The 21,529-nt window shown below is 41.4% G+C and overlaps 1 protein-coding gene across 5 annotated transcripts in view; it reads right to left on the reverse strand.

Annotated features, from left to right (window-relative positions):
• Positions 1-21,529, reverse strand: part of cep350 (centrosomal protein 350) — a 237,025-nt gene that overhangs the window by 150,263 nt on the left and 65,233 nt on the right. For all 5 annotated transcript variants that reach the window (XM_069937585.1, XM_069937584.1, XM_069937586.1 and 2 more), the window contains exons 3-8: positions 20,606-20,649; positions 12,380-12,494; positions 9,992-10,175; positions 8,228-8,847; positions 5,082-5,195; positions 3,044-3,157 (exon numbers count right to left, since the gene is read on the reverse strand). In XM_069937585.1, coding sequence (XP_069793686.1) covers positions 3,044-3,157; positions 5,082-5,195; positions 8,228-8,847; positions 9,992-10,175; positions 12,380-12,494; positions 20,606-20,649 — 1,191 coding nt within the window. The remainder of the gene's footprint in view (positions 1-3,043; positions 3,158-5,081; positions 5,196-8,227; positions 8,848-9,991; positions 10,176-12,379; positions 12,495-20,605; positions 20,650-21,529) is intronic.

Consider the following 21,529-nt stretch of genomic DNA (forward strand, 5'->3'; position numbering starts at 1 on the left):
ATTTATGGAGGGGGTAAAAGTCCACGTCTGCGGCAGGCTCGTTTGTGGCTGACAAGTCCGATGCGGGACAGGCAGACACGGTTGCAGCGGCTGCAGGGGAAAATTGGTTGGTTGGGGTTGGGTTTTTCCTCCTTTGCCTTTTGTCAGTGAGGTGGGCTCTGCGGTCTTCTTCAAAGGAGGCTGCTGCCCGCCAAACTGTGAGGCGCCAAGATGCACGGTTTGAGGCGATATCAGCCCACTGGCGGTGGTCAATGTGGCAGGCACCAAGAGATTTCTTTAGGCAGTCCTTGTACCTTTTCTTTGGTGCACCTCTGTCACGGTGGCCAGTGGAGAGCTCGCCATATAACACGATCTTGGGAAGGCGATGGTCCTCCATTCTGGAGACGTGACCCACCCAGCGCAGCTGGATCTTCAGCAGCGTGGACTCGATGCTGTCGACCTCTGCCATCTTGAGTACTTCGACGTTAGGGATGAAAGCGCTCCAATGGATGTTGAGGATGGAGCGGAGACAACGCTGGTGGAAGCGTTCTAGGAGCCGTAGGTGATGCCAGTAGAGGACCCATGATTCGGAGCCGAACAGGAGTGTGGGTATGACAACGGCTCTGTATACGCTTATCTTTGTGAGGTTTTTCAGTTGGTTGTTTTTCCAGACTCTTTTGTGTAGTCTTCCAAAGGCGCTATTTGCCTTGGCGAGTCTGTTGTCTATCTCATTGTCGATCCTTGCATCTGATGAAATGGTGCAGCCGAGATAGGTAAACTGGTTGACCGTTTTGAGTTTTGTGTGCCCGATGGAGATGTGGGGGGGCTGGTAGTCATGGTGGGGAGCTGGCTGATGGAGGACCTCAGTTTTCTTCAGGCTGACTTCCAGGCCAAACATTTTGGCAGTTTCCGCAAAGCAGGACGTCAAGCGCTGAAGAGCTGGCTCTGAATGGGCAACTAAAGCGGCATCGTCTGCAAAGAGTAGTTCACGGACAAGTTTCTCTTGTGTCTTGGTGTGAGCTTGCAGGCGCCTCAGATTGAAGAGACTGCCATCCGTGCAGTACCGGATGTAAACAGCGTCTTCATTGTTCGGGTCTTTCATGGCTTGGTTCAGCATCATGCTGAAGAAGATTGAAAAGAGGGTTGGTGCGAGAACACAGCCTTGCTTCACGCCATTGTTAATGGAGAAGGGTTCAGAGAGCTCATTGCTGTATCTGACCCGACCTTGTTGGTTTTCGTGCAGTTGGATAATCATGTTGAGGAACTTTGGGGGACATCCGATGCGCTCTAGTATTTGCCAAAGGAAGAATTATACTCAATTGGTAACTATAAATGATATTCAAAAGAACATGTGTACACAAAAGAGCAAACAAAGAAAGAAAATAAACAGAAAGATAAATATTCAGTTATAAATAATATGCAAAGTCTTTAAACGAGTCTCTGAGTCCGTTATTTAGGAGTCTGACGGTGGAGGGATAGCAGCTGTTCCTGAACCTGGTGATAAGAGGACTCTTATGACAGCCAGTGGCATAGCTAGGGAAGGGGGGGCGGGGTGGGATAGGTGCAGGTGGCACCTCCTTCACCACCCTCCCCAAGTCCGATGCAGCTGCCACCCCAGCATTCCATGGTGGGGAGAGTTTTGCCTGACGTACTGGGCTGAGACCACTACCTTTTGCAGGACTTTCTAGTCAGAGGTATTGGTGCTCCCATATAAGCTGTGATGCAGCCAGTCAGCACATTTCACTACACATCTATAGACATTTGCCAAGATTTCCGACGATGTCATTCTAAACATCCGCAAGCCCCTGAAGTAGGGGTGCTGACGTGCTTTTTCCATGATGACATCGGTATGTTGGATTCACGGAAGGTCCTCTGAGATAGTGACTCCCAGGAATTTAAATTTGCTCACTTCTTCCCCTCTGATTCCCCAATGCTCATTGGATCATGCACCTCTGTTTTTCATTCCTGAAGTCTACAATCATCTCCTTAGTTTTGGTGACATTGAGTGAGAGGTTGTTGTTGGCACACCATTCAGCCAAATTTTCAATTTTCCACCATATGCTGACTCATCACTCCTTTTTATAAAGCGCACTACAGTGGTACAGTCAGCAAATATGTAAATTGTGTAGTTGTCGTACCAAGCCACAGTCATAAATGTAAAATACAACAGATGGTCAACTTTTGAAACTACTGCATCTCTCATCACCTTCTTGTGGCTGCCTTTTTCCCCAGGCTAGAGATCAAATTCAACATATCCAACAGGTGGTGATGCAAGAGAATGTATGGTTGGCCAATACATGGAAGAGCCTTGATCAGTCCACAAGCATTGACCACATTCAACACTGATCAGGGTACAACACCAAATGCACTCACCTTGACATTGTGCTGCCATCGCAATGTGCTGATGCGGCCCGCTGTTACAGGAGGTGGGTATCTTTTAATTTTAATCACCTACATGGCGCAGCATGCAAGCTCTGACATCGTGAGGCTTCACCTGCTTGGCCATTGATGTAGGGCCACAGACCCGCTTAATACTCCTGGCCAAGCTTTTCACACCACAGGTTCGTGGGAGGGTTCCTTGTAAAATTTCTCAAGAATCTTCATTTTATACTGTGGTGTAAAAAGACCTTCTTACTTCTGTTAGTGCAGAATATGTCATCGTTTGGGGGCATGACCCCCCCAAATTGCTGAGGAGGGCAAATACCTGGGAATTTGGACTGTGGTGTGAAAGGCCCGGGAGGACCTGAATTTCCAGGAATTTGTGGTGTGAAAACGGCTCGTGTTATCAGAGTTGCTTTGCAGTGGTAAAGCAAAATTATTTTAGCATTCATGCAGCTTTCCATCCATTACAAATCTGTTAAAATCTAAAAGGACCAGGAATTTGGATTTATTTTGGCTTCTGAAACAATAAGCACGTGTCACAAAATGTTGCTTTGCTATTTAACTTTCTCCATTTTGCTTTCGCAATATTAGATTACAGTTTGCACTTTTGTCTGACACATGACCTAATAAAAGAGCAAAAGTGCAGTGTTTAAAAAAAAAATGGAAAATTTGTTTCACTCACTTGGTTTGGTGTCAGGGCTCGGTGATCGAGTCATTTTCTGTACTTTACGCACAGGTTTGGTGGCTTTCTTCTCTCTAGCTTTTACACATGGAACTTCCTTGATCTTACTACTCTCTGGAAAGGAAAGCAAATTCACAATTTTATTAGAATTGATTCTTTGAAACCACCCTATTAAAAATCAAGATCAGTGTAGACAGAGCATACTAATATAATCAACCAGTGATAACAAGAGTGTAGTCTTTTTGCACATTTTCCACGCTGGTTGGTGGGTTTTGAAGTGACAAGGCCAATGTGGAACCAGATAGGCAAGAGATGCTCAAAGTGATGCAATGGGCTTTTTTGCCTTTTACCTTTCTAACCTCTTCCTTTAATAGAGATCAGAATAGAATGCCCATCTTCAAAGCACTTGGACTAATGCAGTGTGGATGCTGAATCTCAGCTATCACAGATGAGTAATGACAGGACTGGCAAAACTGTATCAGTTCCTTGACTGGTCAAACAATAAATTGGAATACATTTGCTCTATGATTTTACATTGTAACAAACAATCAAAAGCAACCTGTCTGTCCTAAGGGTTTAATGCTGCATCTGGACAGAAATCCATTATACCAAAAGCTTGTCTGGCTGTCCAACTAAAACAGAGCAAAAACAGTTGAAAAGCAATTTGTCAATTCAGATTCAGCTGCAGGAGTTGGACCTTCAATCCAACCCTACGTGGAACAAGAAATGACATATTTGTACTTGATTTAAATGTGATATACATGTTTTGATGCTGTCAAAACCACCCAACAAAGTCATAAGAATGTTTCAATTCTACAAACTATACAAGAGATACGGGCAGACAAATGCAACTAGACAAGGATGGAAAGAAGACATTTCCTAATGCTCTCTCTTTTACCCATTCCTCTTCAAATCAAACAATTCAATTTGCACCATGGAGACACAAAAAACTGCAGATGCTAGAACCCAAAACAAAGAAGAAACTGCTGGATGAACTCAATGAAGTAGCATCCATGGAGGCAATAAGATAGTTGATGTTTTGGATCAAGACTGTGCACATGGATTGAACGTAAAGGGGAGCTAGCCAGAATAAAGAGGAGAGAAGGAGCAAGTTTAGGATTGGTTACTGGTAGGGGGAACCAGGCAAGGAGAGTGTTGATGGGCAGATGCAGCCCGGTAGGATAGGGTGTGGAGTTACAAGACAGTAGCTGTTGGATGACAAGTAGAGACAAAGGAAAAAAGGGGGACAGATGGAACAAGGTTGGTGGTGGTGGGAAGGGTGGAAACAAAAACAAAAGCTAGAAAATTATAAGTGGAGTTACAAGAGGCTGTAGATGCTGTAATAAGGTAGCTATGGAGACAGCAAGTTCCCTTAGCGATTTGGACAAAACCATTCGGGGAGACGGTGCATGTTTGTGATGGTACAGATTCTATCACCAATGTGTATATGCACATACGTTCAGATGGTAGTGTAGAATGACCGTGATTGGCTGAGTGTTAGAATGTTATAAGAAGAGAGGAGATTGCTCAGGCCTTTGCAGAGATTTTTGTTTTATTGTTGGTCACAAGTGAAGCACCAGGAGGCTGGAGAATAGCTAATATACGTTTATTCAAGGAGAGCAAGGATGTCATGAAACTACAAGCAGATAAGCCCAATAGTGGTGGGAAATATTTAGAAGGCACTCTGGAAAGAGAAAATCAGATTAGGGAATGGCTTTGTACGTGGGTAAGTGTCTCACAAATTTGATTGAGACAAAATTGACAGGATGGAAAGCTGAGGGTTATGGCAGAGGTTCACTTTGCAGCAATAAATACTTTGAGAGGAAAGATGAAAATCTAGAACTCTATCCACAACATTATGCAGGCTGGAGCTAATCAGTTTGATTCTCCTTGGATAAAATAAAAGATTACATGGTGAACAGAAACAAATACGATCAAGATACTGATCAAGCATGATCTTAAGAATGGTTGGGCAGAGTCAAGAGGAAGCATTGAACCCTCCCAATGCAACAATCCCAACCAGTGAAAAGTTCCTCACCTGCCAACTGGAGTGTGAAGTCTCGGTACAGATCCTTGCTAATATTGTGCATTTCTTGTTCACGCCACACCTTGCCATCAGGAGTGCGAATTTTTGTCTCTGTGGGATTAAAACCTGTAATGAAAGTAAATGCAAGATTTTACCTAATACAAGAATAAAATTCATTCACAAATTCTTTGAGAGGATATTGCCAGAGAACTATCATGTAAGACAATGTGGGTGGAAATCAGGATCTGAAAAAGGAGTAGTCACCTTGATGGGTGTACAATATAGGTCATCAAAGAGTCACCGGGAGCTAAAGAATTAAATATGTAGCTATTGCTGAGGTCTGTAAAAACTTGGAAGAGGAGACTGAGAGATGGCTTTGGCAGATAGTGTAAAGGGAGAATCCAAAAAGATTTTACAAGTAGAACAAACAGGTCATGAGGGAAAGAACAGGCCTCCTTCAGGATCTTGGGGAGGGTGGGGGGGAAATGGGGAAGGTCTATGTGCAGAGCCAGAGGATATGAGGAAATTCTTAAATGAATTACTTTGTGAATGTGTTTACTAGTGAACAGGATAGTAGATGATGTGGGTAACTAAAGATGGTCCGGGGCAAATCTACATGAGTAGTGAAGAGGTGTTAGCAGTCTTACATTGTATCAGGGTGAATAAATCTGCAAGTTCAGATCAGGTGCATCCCAGACATTATGGGAAGGCAGGAAGGCAATTGTTGGGGACTTGACAGACATTTTTAACTCTTTGCTGAGGAAAAGAACTGGAGGACAAGATGATGGCAAATATGGTGCCATTATTCAAAAAGGGTTACAAGTATAATCCAAGTAATTACAGACTTTTTAGCCTGGTGAACAGTTGTGAGTCCAACACTGGCCCCCATGGTACTCTGCTCACCACTGATTGCCAATCAAAAAACTAATTTATTCCAATTCTACACCTTCTATTGGTTAACCAATTCTCTATCACAATTCCATGCATTCTTAGTGTTAAAAAAGACTGGAGATACTGTGATTGTAGTTTACACAAAAATGCTGGAGAAACTTCACACAGCATTCTTTAAGGTGCAAACAAAAGTACATAACCAATGTTTTGGGCCTGAGTCCTTCATCAAGGTATGAACAAGAAGCATGCAGGTGTCTGAATAAAAATGCTAGGGCGAGGGGCAGGTAGAGCACAGACCACAGGCAAGATATCATTTATGGATATGGGTGGGGTGGCACGAGAAAAAGATGAAAAGTGATCGGGGAGGGGATAGCTCTGAAAGAAGGAAGGCTGTGGAGACTGGAGGAAAGGAGACAAAGGGATAGCAGAGAGAGATTGGGGAGTGGTCTAATGGAAACCAGAGGTCAATGTAAATTCCATCTGATTGGAGAGTGCTCAGACAGAATATTAGCTGCTGCTCCTCCAATTTGCAGGTGGCCTTGGTTTGGCAGGGTATGAGGCCATGGACAGCTATGCCTGCATGTGGGAGGGGCACAGAATTGAAATAGTTGGCTACTGAGATTCCTGCCATTGCTGAGGACTGAGCAAAGGAACTCAGCGAAACGATCACCCAGTCACAAAGTGATGTGTTGCTGCATGGCCTCATGCTCTCTACATAAAAGAGACAGATCTCAGATTGGGAGATTGTTTCTCCAGCATTTCTGTGTAAACTCTGTGATTTCTTGTGGACAAGTCTAATCCTGCTCTTTATTGACCATCTTCTGGAAATATACGACATTCCAACTGTCCCATCTACCCACTATTCTTGTTATATCCTCAAAACTCCAGCAAATTTGTCAACCACGACCTGGCCTTCCTGAATCTATGCTGTGTCTGCTTCAATAAACTATTTTTAAAAAATACATGTCTCACTAGTTCTTCCTTTATGCTTGCTTGAAACATTTAGCTTAAACAGATGTTAGGCTAACTGGCCAACCTTTTCTCTACATCCTTTTTAAACAGTGGCGTGACATTTGCTGTCTTTGAATCACATTTAGATGGGAGAATGAAAATGCTGGAACTGCTCAGGTAAATCAATGTGACAGAGAAAGACTACTGTATGTTGCGTTCACAAAAGGTTGCTCCTTAGATGTGTGCCAGGGTGGGGGAAGAGGGGTTGGGTTGGAGCATTTCAATGAACATTATTTTTCTGTTCCAATTTTTGATTACTGGATGGAAGCAAGTTCAAAGTTCAAACTACTGTTGCACAGAGCTGGATCTCGCCACGTTCAATGGCTCCAAAAAAGGTACAGGTACAAATTCACATCGGTACTCCAATTTGATAAATACTGCATTGCGATTGTAAATTGCAAGTTGGTACCCTTTATCGACAATACATAGCCAGAGTCTAATCCCTGTTGGAACCTTCTGTAGTTGTACTGAGAGGATGTCACAATTTACTGCTGATGTTCAGTGGTTGTTCTCACCTTGGTTAGTGATAAGTTGGTTCCAGTCCCTCTCCAGAGATTTTGGAGATTTACTCATGATACAGGTGATGCCCATATGGTCCACTTAGTTAGCATTGATTATCAAACTACACCAAGCCACTTCATTTCTCTTCTCATCTCTCTGCACCTATTCTCTCACAAACCGATTTGCCAGAATTCTTCAGCTATCCACCAAAACTAATGACAAGTTACAGTAGTCAATGAATATACTAGATAGACCAATTTTGGGAAGCGCACATGGCCACAGGGAGAATGTGCAAATTTCACACATAGATTCAAGGTCAAAATTGCAGTGTATATTGCTGGAGCTGACAAACTAGTGCTGGTTGTTGCACCCCTGTGATCCCATTGCCGATTGAAGTTACACTAAGTATCAGGGTGAGTTATACTGTTGAAGACACCATATTTTAATGAGGATATCTTCTGCACTCTCAAATGGTTTAAAATATCCCACTATCCTTAGAGTATAAGGGTTCTCTCTTGAGCAGGCCAATGTTCATCTTTCAAACATCTCTAAATTACCCATTCATAATCATGCAGTAAGACCTCACTATGCAAAATTTGACAGCCATATTCTTCACATTACAAGTACACATAATTCAGACATAGGAAGCAAAGCTGTCCCTTTCACTTGTATGCACATGGTTTACTTGTATCTCAAAACTATTCATCAAAAAGGGAAGCAGAAAGAAATAAACATTTTGGGAATGGCCTTTGTACCTTTATATGATGGACCAGGTGGTGCTACAGCAACTTTTCTCACTTTGGTGGTCGGAGTTGGAGTACCTGCACAAAGCGTAATAGGCAACTCAAGGAAGTTTAGCTGCCGGTCCCTCTCGAGAGGCTCTTCTGAATGCTCCCGTTGCTTCCTAATCCGCTCCTTCAGTTTCTCAAGTTTGTCATCATGTTGCTTCCTGCGCATCATTTCTAGTCTCTGCAACATTGATCCAGATGTGGAATTCGGAGAGGACAGCTGAGACTGCTCAGAAGGCTGTTCACTCTTTGTGCCTACATCATTGCTCACTGCCTCAGAGTGGAAGGTTTTAATGCCATTGCCCTTCTGTTCCACTGTATCCTGGTTTAAAGTTTTGTAAAGTGCAGAGTTGTGCAGAGCATCAAGTGCTAATTGGTCATTGAGAAATTTTACGACGGTATCATCCACTGCAGATGATCGCGAGCTATCAACATCCAAACTGTGGTAACTCCTGTTGTCTCGCTCATATATCATGTGGCGAATTTCACTCTCCTTCCCTTGCACTTCACTGGAGATCAAATTGGAAAGGAGGTACTGAGCTTCCAGCTGGCCAGCAGTCAGACAGGGTGGGATACTGCCATCTTCTCTGATAATATGAAACAAACAGGTTGTGGTTATTGGTCTTTCACTCTACATCAAGTTCAGAAAAGATTAGAACCTATTTTTGTGCAGCAATTGATGCTGAACAAGGAAGTAATAAAGCATTTGACCACATGACTGTATCTAATGTTGGAAAACAGTTTGGGATGTTCAGAAAACGAAAAGTCTTAATTGAAGTTTCTGTGAAACAAGTCATTTCCTTCAAAAAAATACTTGAATGAAGAGGGCAAGATTTGCAGGAAACAATCTGCTATGCAAATAAATACTTAGCCTCAGTGTTCAGACTGACATTTAACAAACAAAACTCCACCTTCTATTCTGAAGGAGGCATCTATTTATCCATCAACCTATTCTCTCTAATGTTCACTTTCAAATGGGTTTCTGTATTTTTTTAATTGGAGTTACAGGAAGGGAAATCTTTTTTAATTAAGAAAATCTATTCTCCTATCCTCACTCTTAGTTAAGTGATTACATTTGATTCAAACTAAATTTACTCAGTATTTAATAATTTAACAAATGAACGTTGTTCCCCTCAGTTAACATTATCAAAACTGTAATCTTGAGCAACTATCAGATCCCTTTGCATGCATTGCACTCATGAAGATTGCTTGAGTTTCTATAGACTTTTCCAAAATCATTAACTCCCCTTGCTGTTATTGTCCAACAGATTATTTTCATCATTCTATAGTTCTCAAACCAGATTCAAAGATTGTTAAAGGATTTTGTACTTAATCCTAGTTTTGTTCAATCCATTAAACAGATTCAAACTCAACATTACGAACAAAGAGAAGCTGGAAAGACTCGGCAGATCGATATATAGGGTCCCAACCCAAAACATTGAGTATCTCTTTCCCTCCGCGGATGCTGCCTGTTCTGCCAAGTCACTCCAGTTTCTCTTTGCTCATTTAAGATTCCAGCATCTGCAGAGATGAAGGCAGGAATAAGGGCCCCAGAATAAATGGAGATGCACCCAAATCTCTTTTCATAATCCAATGTCATTCTAGCATCTATACTTGGAAGAAAAACTAGTAAAGGTTTATTATAATTTATGCATCATCAGTGATGATGATAATTCAATGCCCTCCCTAATAGAGACCTTGCATAATCAGTTCCTGAAAATATGTACATACCTCTCAACATATTTATATGAAGCCAAAGGATCCCTGAATTCTACTTGACTGCTCTTCTTGATGTTGCTTTCCAGGGTAGTAGATCTCAAGGGGCTCCGGGACATTTTGTCCTTGCGTGATTTGATATGACTATTGGACTTGCCAGCTGAAGCACCACCAAAAGAGTCCTCTACACATCTTCCATCTGACAGGGATTTTAAAAAAAAGTTTTTAAAAAACAGGATTTCCCCTCTCATAAACATTAATGAACATGCTCAATATTAGAGTTTTTATTTAATGGCAACATCATATGAAAGTGAGAGGTTCTGAATACATAAAACACAGATTTTCTTAGGAGCTTGAATACTTTGGGGCATTTTGTTACATTCAAATGAAAACTATGAAGAGGACACGCAAAAAATCATAGAGGCCCCCTTCCACCCTACACACAGCATCTTTCAGCTGTTCCCTGACAGGAACAGATACAGGAGTATCAGAGCCAGCTCCACCAGGCTGAGGAATAGCTTCTTCCCATGGGCAGTGAGAAAACTGAAGAACCAAAGCAACTGCTCACACTAACCATCCAAAACTCTCATCTACACAAAATCTATTTATTTATTTATTTTTATAGCTGTAATATTTGTTCTTCGTGTGTATTATTTGTCTGTATGTATTGTGTCTGCATGTTTTGGCACTAGGACCGGAAAATACTGTTTTGTTAAGTTGTACTTGTACAATCAGATGTTGATAAACTTGACTAGCTCAATGTGCTACCATAAAATTTATTCATAAAAGCCAAAACTAATAAATCCCATGCAGGAGGGTGCAGAAAAGCACTGGATATGGCTTAGGATAATGAAAAGCAACAAAGTTATGAAGGAATTTTAAAATCAAAGAGTTGCAAACTGGAAACTAACAGAAGTAACTGAGGTTTATGGTGATTGTTCAGCTGTGCTCTATTCATTTCAAGTTAGCAGCAAATATTTTGAATGAAAGTCACTAAGGGGAGGCTATAGAGGAGAGTAAGATGAACATATTCAACTTCCATTATAATATGGGTAGTTGTCTACATAATTGTTGACAGATTTCACAAGTATGCTGACACATACTGGTTCCAAAGCAGTTGTCAGAAGCAAAGACAAGGGCCAGAGTATAATCACACTCAAGTTATTAGCTTAGTTAAAATTTTCTTTCTAACATTTACAATTACATATTGGAACATAGTTACGTGGTTAGATTTGCTTCCAGTACATACATTTTCAGTTTGATAGATGGGAGTTGGGTTTTGAGATGTACTCTGCCTTATGCACAATTAATTTCAAAGAATCTCACATTCTCGGAGCTAAATCATAGATTTTTATCCACAAATTTTGTCAGCATCATGCCTTGTACAATTTGTCCCCCTTTAGTCCGAAATGGGTTTGTGGTACTTTAACACAGTTTTTACTGAAGCCTTACAGAATTATATAGTTTTCCCATAGCAAGCAAGAATAAAAAATACAAAACCAAATATTAAAAAAATTGCTATCATAATTTCACCATCTTTTTCAGATACATTTTAGGTATTAAAGGCAATTTTAAAGCCTGCCTCAGCCATTACAGAGGAAAACATTGGTGGGGGGGGAGGGGGGAGGAGAAGGAAAAAATCAAGAAACTCAATTAAATGAAATCTATTTACAGATTATAGTACAGCAGCATGCATTTTCCAATTCCCTCACTTTCTTAATTTGCATATTTAAGTTATAACAGATGTAAAATACTTCCTTGAATTGGTCAATCAGGTGAAGGATTGATAATCATTCAAATCCACGGAAAGATTATTGGTACAAAATGGATACAAAATATGTGGAAAGCACAAGGTGAATAGAGTCAGGGTAGGGCAGAGATCTACAAAGGTTAAGATCTCATAACCTCAAAAGTTTTTAAAAATCATACCACAATACTGCCAAATATTACTGCAAATAGTTTCACCTATTCAGTGAAACACCAACAAACCTATTGAGCATCCGCAGTTCATTGACAGATTTTCTGAACTACTGGAATATTATTCCTAATAACACCTCTTTTCTATTTAAAAGTGAAGTGCATTACATGGCATTGTAATATGTTTTTCACAAACCTAGTCAGCTTGAAATGCAAGGACGAAGAAGTTAGAAGGTAGCATGGGTTCATCGCCCAGTAAGCCAGAAGCAATAGAATTTCCGAATAAGCAGATAATGATTGGAATTTTACTGTAACTGGTTAAAGACTACAACTGCGTGACTTTTTAAAAAAAAAATTACCTCAAGGGGAGTTCCAGTGTTTGTTTTCATAGAAGCTTTTGATTAATGGTGGTCTTAACATGATAAATGGTTACCATTGCTCCATGTTACATTAAAGTTTTTTTTTGTTCCAACTTCAAATACTTACCCTTCCGACTGACTTTCCTGGTAGCACTGCCCAGCGTCTTTTTGTTGTCCATCACTGTGTCTAAGACAGCAGTACTGTTAGGTACAGCTTCCAATCTGTTCTCTATATGTCTCAACTTCAGACAAAAAGTAAAAAGTCATAAATATTAACTCATGTAAAATATCATTTTATAGTAAAACATGCTTAAATTCTTCATCATTCAACATCTGACCCAAGCAGGAATCAGAAGGTGAAACAAAGGGCAATATTTTTGGGGATCTATAAGTGAAGTGAAATTCTGGAAAGTAGGGTCAAGATAGTACCAAAAACCAGCTACTAAAACACAGGAAGAAAGGCCCTACAAATGCAAAGAGAACATTCAAACAGTAGAGGGTAAAACCTGGAGTGGAGAGCAATAAGACATTGAACAAAGAGAGTGAAAAGGAAGAAAATTTTGAAGGACAAATTGAGAGCAAGACAACACACATTGGTCATCACAGGAAATGAAAAGCACAAATAGGATTATGATAGACTAGAATTTCTGACAAGAAAGAAATTAGAGAATGATCCTCAAAAGCAGTAATAGAATAGGGTTAAACAAGTCTGTAGACACTGATTGTAGCTTAATACACAAAAGTGCTGGAGAAACAGCTAGTCAAGCAGTGTCCATAGGAAGCATTTTGGGCCTTGACAAAAGGCATAAGCCTGAAACATTGGATGCTGAGTGACCTGCTGAGTTTTTCCAGCACTTTTGAGTATTAAACAGTATATAACAGGATTGCTTTCTTTGAACAAGGGCAGCCAAAGTGAGTTTTAACTGGTGTATAAAATTATGAAAGTATCAAGCAAGATCTCTTTCCTTAACAGAGAGGTCAAAAATCAGAGATTTAAAGTAATTAGTCGAGGGACTGGCAGAAAGGCAAAGAGAGCATAATGTTGTGGCTCAGAACTGGGAGTCATGAAAAATAATTGGTCAGAGACGTCCTACAATAATGTGCAGAGAATTAATGCAGGAGTTTCTTTTATGCACACTCCCATAGGAAACAGAAAAGATGGCACGTTCATAAGCTTTGCCATGTATGCTGGACACAAAACGGCCTGTCATTTTCCTGAGGAGCATTCTGTGACTTCACCTCTGCCATTATCTTGCTCTGGTGGGTTTTAAGTGGCATTTCTTTTGCCAAACAATGATGCAGCAAGACAAAGATATCAGCAAATTCTAAGTTGTAAATTTATAATAGTCACTAGAAAGGTAAAAGAGAGAAACTGGAAGGAATTTGCAGATTGGGGAGTATCCTTGAAGAGAAATAGGTAGTTAAGATTTCAGGTTTGGGCAATTCAGTGAAGTAAAAAATCATCTTAAAAAAGGTCCCAACCCAAAATGCTGACTCTCTTTGCACAGTTACTGCCCAACCCTAGTCCATGTAGGCCCAAGATTCCAGCATTTAAAATTGGTTCTATTTCACTGGAAAAGTAATGCAAAGAAAGCATTTCCATTAACCATTTAGTAAACGTTCACATGCTCCTAATGAGCAAAAAAAATGAAGTGAAATAGGAGGAATCTCAACATGGAAGACATAGATAGGAGTAGGGATGAGGTGCTGAAGAAGGGAATATAGGGAGTTCAGAAGTTAAAAAGCAGGAACTCAAGGATGGTAATCTCAGGATTGCTTCATGTGCTACGCAGAGAGAGGGTAGGAACAGGAAGTTGTGGCAGATGAAGGCATGGATGAAGAGTTGGTGCAAGGGGCAAGGGTTCATATTTCTGGATAATTGAGATCTCTTCAGTGGAAGGACAGGCTACACATGAACGGGAGAGGGAATAATATCCTGGCAAGCAGGTTTGCTAGAGCTGTTAGGGAGGGTTTAAACTAGTTTGGAAAGGTTGTGTGTGTGGGGTGGGGGGGGAGGTGAGAATCAGAATGTGAGTGCAGAGATAAGGGTCAAAGGATATAAGCATGGTGGTATGCGCTCTGAGTTGGTGAGGAAGGACAGGGAGGGGACAAAACATAAGGCAGCCAGTTAGAAGGATTGAAATGTGTCTATTTCAACCTAGGACTATTAAGAATAAAAAGGATGAACTTAGAGCATGGATCAGTACATAGAACTATGATGTTGTGGCTGTTCCTGAAACTTGGCTGGAGGAAGGGCAAGATTGGGTGATGCAGGTACTGGGGTTTAGGTTTTAAAAAGAATAGGATGGGAGGTAGATGGGGTGGGGGAATGAGAAGCATTAGTGGTCAGGGATAGTAGCATGACTATAGAAATAGAGGATGCTGCAGAAGGAGTGACCATTGAGTCAGTGTGGGTAGAAGTCAGAAACAGGAAGGGAGCTATCAATGTGCTGGGAGTAGTCTATATGCCCCCAAAGAGCCCTTGGGACACTGAGGAGCAGATCAGCAGGAAGATTTTGGAATGGTGCAGGAAATACAGTTATAGTTATGGGTGATTTCAACTTCCCTAGTATTGACGGGCACCTACAGACTGTAAGATGGATAGATGGGCCTGAGTTTGTCAGGTGTGTTCAAGAAAAATTACTGACACAGTATATGGACAAAAGGAGAGGGCAAACTGGATCTGGTTCTGGGGAATAAACCTGGTCAGGTGGCAGACCTCTCAGAGGGGAAGCATTTTGGTGAGAGAGACCACAACTCCCTGCACTTCAACATATTATGCAAAGGGATAAAAACAGTAAAAATGGGAAATTGCTTAACTGGGGAAGGGCTAATTATGAAGGGATGAGGCAGGAAGTAGCAAGAGTAAATTGGAAACAGATGTTTAAGGGTGAAAGCAGCGAAGTAATGTGGAGGAAGTTTAGGGACCACTTGCAGAGGATTCAAGATAGGTTTATCCCATTGGGACAAGGAAAAGATGGTTGGAAGAGGGAACTGTGGCTGATGAAACAAGTCAGATAATTAGTCAAGAGGAAGAAGGAAGCATGCATTAGAGAGAGGAAACAGGAAAGGCTCATGAGAAGTATATGGTAGCTAGGGAGGAGCTTAAGAAAGGACAGGAGAGGTCAAAGGGGGCATGAGAATGCCTTGGCATATAGAATTATTATGCATATGTGAAGAACTGAAGGATGATGAGAATGAAGGTGGGGCTGCTAAAGGAGGCAACATGTGTCTGGAGGCAGAAGAAGTCCTAAATAAATACTTTGCGTCAGTATTTACAAGAGAAAAGAACCTTGTCCATGGTGAGGTCAAAATTGAACAGGCCTGTATGCTGGACAATGTGGAGATTAAAGAAGTGGAAGTGTCTCAAAGACATCAAGATTAATAAGGCCCCAGGGCTGGATGTGATATTCCATAGGCTGCTGTTGGAATTGAGAGAAGAGGTGGCTGAGGCAGTAGCCATGATCTTTGCATTCTCTTTGGCTGCAGGAGAGGAGGCGAAGGATTGGAGAATGGCAAATGTAGTCTCCTTGTTTAAAAAAGGTAATAGGGGGAATCTTGGAAGTTATAGACCACTGAGTCTTATGTCAGTGGTGTGTAAACTAATGGAGAGGATTCTTAAGGAGAGGATCTATGAGCATTTAGAAAAGTAGTCTACTCAAGGATAGTCAGTATGGCTTTGTGAAGGAAAGGTTGTGCCTCACGAGTCTAATAAAGTTTTGAGGTGGTAACAAAATAAATTGATGAGGATAGGCCAGTAGATTTTAGCAAGGCATTTCACAAGGCCCCCCACGAGAGACTCAACCAGAAAGTCAGTGGAACCTTTGCTGTGTGGATAAAATATTGGCTTGTAGGAAGAAAGCAAAGAGTAGTAGTAGGAGAGTATTCTGCCTGGAGGTCAGTGACTAGTGGAGTCCCACAAGGATCTGTTTTGGGACTCCTGCTCTTTGTGATTTTTATAAATGACCTGGATGAAGAGATGGAAGGATGGGTCAGTATGTTTGCGGTTGACAACAAAGGTTGGAGGAGTTGCGGATGGAACTGAAGGTTGTCGAAGGTTATATAATATAGACAGGATGCAGAGTTGGGCAGAAAAGCAGCAGATGGATTTCAATCTGGTTAAGTGTGAGGTGATGCATTTTGGAAGGACAAACCAGAAGGTGGAGTATAGGGTTAATAGTCAGTTACTTAAGAGTGTGGATGAACAGAGACCTTGAGGTTCAAATCCATATATCCTTCAAGGTCTCTGCACAGGTTGATAAGATAGTTAAAAAGATTGATGGGATGGTGGGCTTCATTAATAGGGGGAGTGAATTCAGAAGTAGGGGTCATGTTGCAAATCTACAAATCTCTGGTGAGACCACATAGAGCATTGTATTCAGTTCTGGTCACCTCATTATAGGCAGGATGTGGAAGCTATGGAGAGGGTGCATATAAACAGAGTTGTGAGTGCCTGGAATGCTTTGCTGAGGATAGTGGTGGAGGCTGAAACACTGGGGGCATTTAAGAGACTCTTAGACACATGAAAGGAAAATAGAGGGTTACGGGGTATGGAGGATTTAGTACCTTTTTTTAAAGTAAAGAAAATGTGGGCCGCCACAACATCAAGGGCCTGTACAGTGTTGTATTTGTTCTATGTTAAGACAGGTTTGATACCCATTTGGAATATATAGAATCAATTGTGGGTACAGATATTTCAGTGCCCATATGTCCATCCAGGATGGTTGCGGTGCATCTTTACAGGATGAAAAGCTAACCGATGTCAATCCAAGTCAACATAGCAACTATTTTTTTTACAAAAAAGCACATGTGCTCTCAGTGCACATGGCAGCCAAGAGGTTTTACTTGCTGAATAATAGCACGAGATGCATTAAAATTAGGTCAAGAATTAAATCTTAGAACATCCAGATTCTTGAAGTGAGGTCTGGCTCACAATCTTGAAAGTGATGAGCCTCAATAAGTTTTTTTTTAAATTGAATTTAAAAACATACATTGCTAATGCATAAAAGATACTAACAATGCAAATAGAAGAGACAAAAGGAAAATGCATTGAAAATAAAGATGGCAAAATAGATCAGCTACAAACATGACAATAATGATACAGTCAAGTCATTCCTGACACCTAAAACATTACACACAGAAACAGGACATTCAGTCCTTCTAATCTGTGACAAACTATTTTTCTGCATCAATCCATTTTTCTTCCTAGTCCCACTGACCTGCACCCAGTCCCCAGCCCTCTATGCCCCTTCCATCCATGTATTTGAACAATTTTTTCTTAAAATGTTAAAATTGAGCCTCCTTTCACCACTTCAACTGGCAGCTCATTCCACACTCACACCACTTGCTGTGTGAAGAAATTCCCTCTAATGTTTCCCTTAACTTTTCCACTTTCACCCTTAATTCAAGTTCTCTAGTTAGTAATATCATCTAACAACAAAAGGTTTTCTTACTGAAACACAACTTTGTTTCAATTTCCATACCCCATTCCCACACCCACATGTCTACCCATGGCCTCATGCACTGTCAAACTGTGGCCACCTGCAAATTGGAGAAACACCACCTAATATTCTGTCTGGGCACTCTCCAACCAGATGGCATTAACATAGACTTCTCCAGTTTCTGTTAAACCTCTTGCCTGTCTCTTTCTGTCCTTATCTCCTTTTCTCCAGCTCCCCACCCCTTCCCATACAGAGAGCTATCCTCTCCCCCTATAATCTCATCTTTTTCCTCCTGCCCTCCCCACCCATATCCACCTGTGGCCTGTGCTTATCCCACTTCCCTTCCTCCCCCACCCCAACATCTTTTTATTCAGGTCTACCTGCTTTTTGCTCTTACCTTGACGAAGGGCTCCAGCCAGAAAAGTTAGTTGTAAAACTTTGCTTTCTATGAACACTGTGTGACCAGCTGAGTTTCTCCAAACTTTCTTTCAAAGTCACTGTATGCACTAAACTCGATTTAACAAAACTGCCCAGCCCCAGAATGTAATGGTATCATAATTGAGTGCAATAATTTTAGTAAACCAAACATTTCACGTAATGGTATAACTTTTGCCTTGGGCAAAAACACTTTGAAAACCCAATGAAGCACATTCTAATACAGTGAAATTGTGATAACCCAGCACATAAAGAAAGCAGATTTCACCTAATATTTAATGTCTATTAATACCCCAAAACATATTTTCCTTTTTTTTAAATAAAAAAGTCACTAGCCCCTTTCACCATTGCAACCCACTAAATTGGCCATTCAGTGTTCTGGGTTAAGAATGGGGGGTTTGGCTTTTCACACTTGACCACTCCTAACAGGGACATTGAACATTCTCACACTTGTAAGGAGCCATCCCCGGGGGTTAGGACTGTTTTATCCTCTACCAGTGACATCATGATGCACTGAGTGATGTTGGACCTGCCCTAAATCCTGATCAATGTATAATGATCTTATATTTGAACAAAATTAATTACACAATTATAACATTTAAGCTTTAAGTAGCACAGTATGAGCCCTTCAGCCCCTGTTGTTGTGCTGACCTATATAAACCTTTATAAGGGACCATGGGAAAATGCAAGTAATAAATTGCAATAGCAGACAATTTTTAAACAAGGTGGGAAAGTTGGTAGTGTATAGCACTCAATTTACACAATGTGGGAAAGTTGGTAGCACTATTGCATTCAATTTATAAATACTGGGGGGGGGGGTGTGCAGGGAGGGGGGTGAGAAAGCAATAGTAGTCCTGCCCTCCCAGAAAGCCATGCAGCAGAGAAAGGGCTATATGCACGGCTGCATGCACAGAACATTCGTGGAGGGGTTTCTCTGCAGCACGGCACTCTGGGAAGTTAGGTCCACCATTGCTTTTTCCCACAGGCTTTATAAATTGTGTGCTACAGTGCTAACAGCTTTTCCACCCGGTTTAAAAATTGCCCGCTATTGCTATTTATTTCCTTCCCTCCGCCACGACTTTTACATGGCAAAATTTATACCTTCATTTTAATCTTCCTCCACTTGGTCCCATCGGTACTTCCTCCACTTGGTCCCATCTGTCTATCACACCCACACAATCTACTGAGTTCCCATTCCCCTCCCCCTACTGTTCCCATCTGCCCATCATCCCTCCCTTATTTGGTTCCACTTATTACCTTCCTTTCTTCTTCCCACGGGCAGATAGAATGATGAACAACTAGAGGAACTGCTCACACTAACCATTCAAGACTGATACTCATGAAGCAAAATTTATTTATTTGTATAAAGAAATACTTGTCTTACATATGTATTGTTTGTCTACAGGAGAGTTATGTCTGGTTGTATGTCTGGAATGTTTTGCACTGAGGACTAGAAAACGCTGTTTTGTTGGGTTGCACTTGTACAATCAGATAACAATAAACATGTCTTGACTTCTTATTGGATTTCATAATCTCTGGCCCTTTGCAGTGCACATCATTGCCTAACCTCAGTCACCATCTCCATCCTTCTGCTCCCTCGCCACCAAAAAAGCGTGGCAGTACTGCCAGAGCTGTTGTAACAGCTGTTGGTATGAACCCGGGTGGAGTGGGTTGGAGACACAACACTCTCCCGTGGGATCCTACCATCTAATACTGACAGCTCCTTACAAGCTTTAAAATGTCTGTTAAAGAAGCCGATGGTTTTATTTAAAATTCTGCCACCTCAGGATCTGGGTCCAAGATGGCAGCACCCATGTCCAGCCAAGGCCTCGAGGGGCTGCAGCCTCCGGGGGAGCAGCGAACTGGCACAAGGCACCCATAAACAGGGAAATCACCCCCTGCCCCGGGTTTAGAAGGAGAAGCAGAGGAGACGACCCCAAGGATGGAACCAGGATTCAAGAGGACACTGAGGGCAAGGAGGGCTCCTGAAGGGCCCTAGGCACTGAAGGCTTCCTCATCATAGAGGTTTGGATCTGGGCTTGGGTTGCAGATGATTTGAACTGAAGTCTGTACAGCTGCTGAGGCCACGGGAACACTGAAGGTGAATCCATGAATACTCAGTGACTCAGGTGGGTGGGGAAGAAAAAAAAAATTTTTTGCTTCTCTTTCTCTAACTGTAAGGGGCGCCAGGCAATGCAAATGGAGAATACAATATTATATTTATATTTTATTAGATGATAAATAGAACCTTGGTTCTATCTTTCCAACACCCCTCCTCACCTGGATCGATCTATCACTTCTCAGCTCCCGCCTCACACGTCCCACTCATTTATACTGCCCATCTCCCCTTCACAATCTCAGCCTTGCTGCAGGTTCTCAACCAGAAAAGATGACCATCCTTTGACTTCTCCAGCAACTCGTTTTTTGCCAGGTTTGAAAACACTCCAAATTATAACAAGTAGAAACTAGATACTTACAGCAGCTTTAGTCTGGTTGACTGCATCCCATGCTGAGGCCATATCTAAAATAAACAATTATATTACTACATCTTCAAAATTTCTCAAATTCTAACATTATGTACATCAAGTCTAAACTTTCCCCATCATTGCCCATTCTAACTTAGAAGATGCAGTAGTACAAATTGTATAGGCATAACTGCCAATACTAAAGGAGCTTCTACCTGGAGTTTCATTCGTCAGCATTTAATAGTTGTTATAGGCATAGCAGGGTTTGCCACAATTAGATGTTGAGGGCATTTCCTAGCAAGTCAGGAGATCCACAGTTGTCTTTGCCAAATCTACCAAGATGGCATGTCATTTTATCCAGAATTCAGACCCAAGTTTAAAAAAAAGATGCCGAGCTCAAACAAATACAGAAATTACAAGAAACATTCAGCAGATTATGCAGCATCTGATGAAAGAGAAATAATTAACATTTCAAGTTGAGGCCCCTTTATCAGATGGGGGAAAGAAAATGTGCTTCAACTTGGAGAGGAAAAGGGACAGATAAAAAGGGGTGCTGCTGATAAGGCAAGGCCAGAGTTGTCATGGTGCTAAGTAATTAATAAACCCTTTTGGTACACAATCAGGGAAGTTAAAGAAGAAAACCCTGACAAAGAAACATGTAAAAACTGAAATGGAGATTTCAGTAACAACCATGCAACACTTCTACTAGATAGAAAAACTGAAGATTACAAATGGATGATCAACAGCAAAATTAGCCAATTCAGATATAGAGAAATGGGAAAGCCAGTTCACCAGGCTGCAGGAAGGCATTAAATACCTAGGGATAAGAGTGGATAAAGACCTACGCAATATAAATTGTCTCCCTTTGTTCCAGAAGAATGAGGACTTGGCCAGATGGAAAACTCTGCCCATAACATTGATGGGAAGAGTTAATTG

Source organism: Narcine bancroftii, chromosome 5 (assembly GCF_036971445.1).
Source record: "Narcine bancroftii isolate sNarBan1 chromosome 5, sNarBan1.hap1, whole genome shotgun sequence".
Lineage (NCBI taxonomy): Eukaryota > Metazoa > Chordata > Chondrichthyes > Torpediniformes > Narcinidae > Narcine > Narcine bancroftii.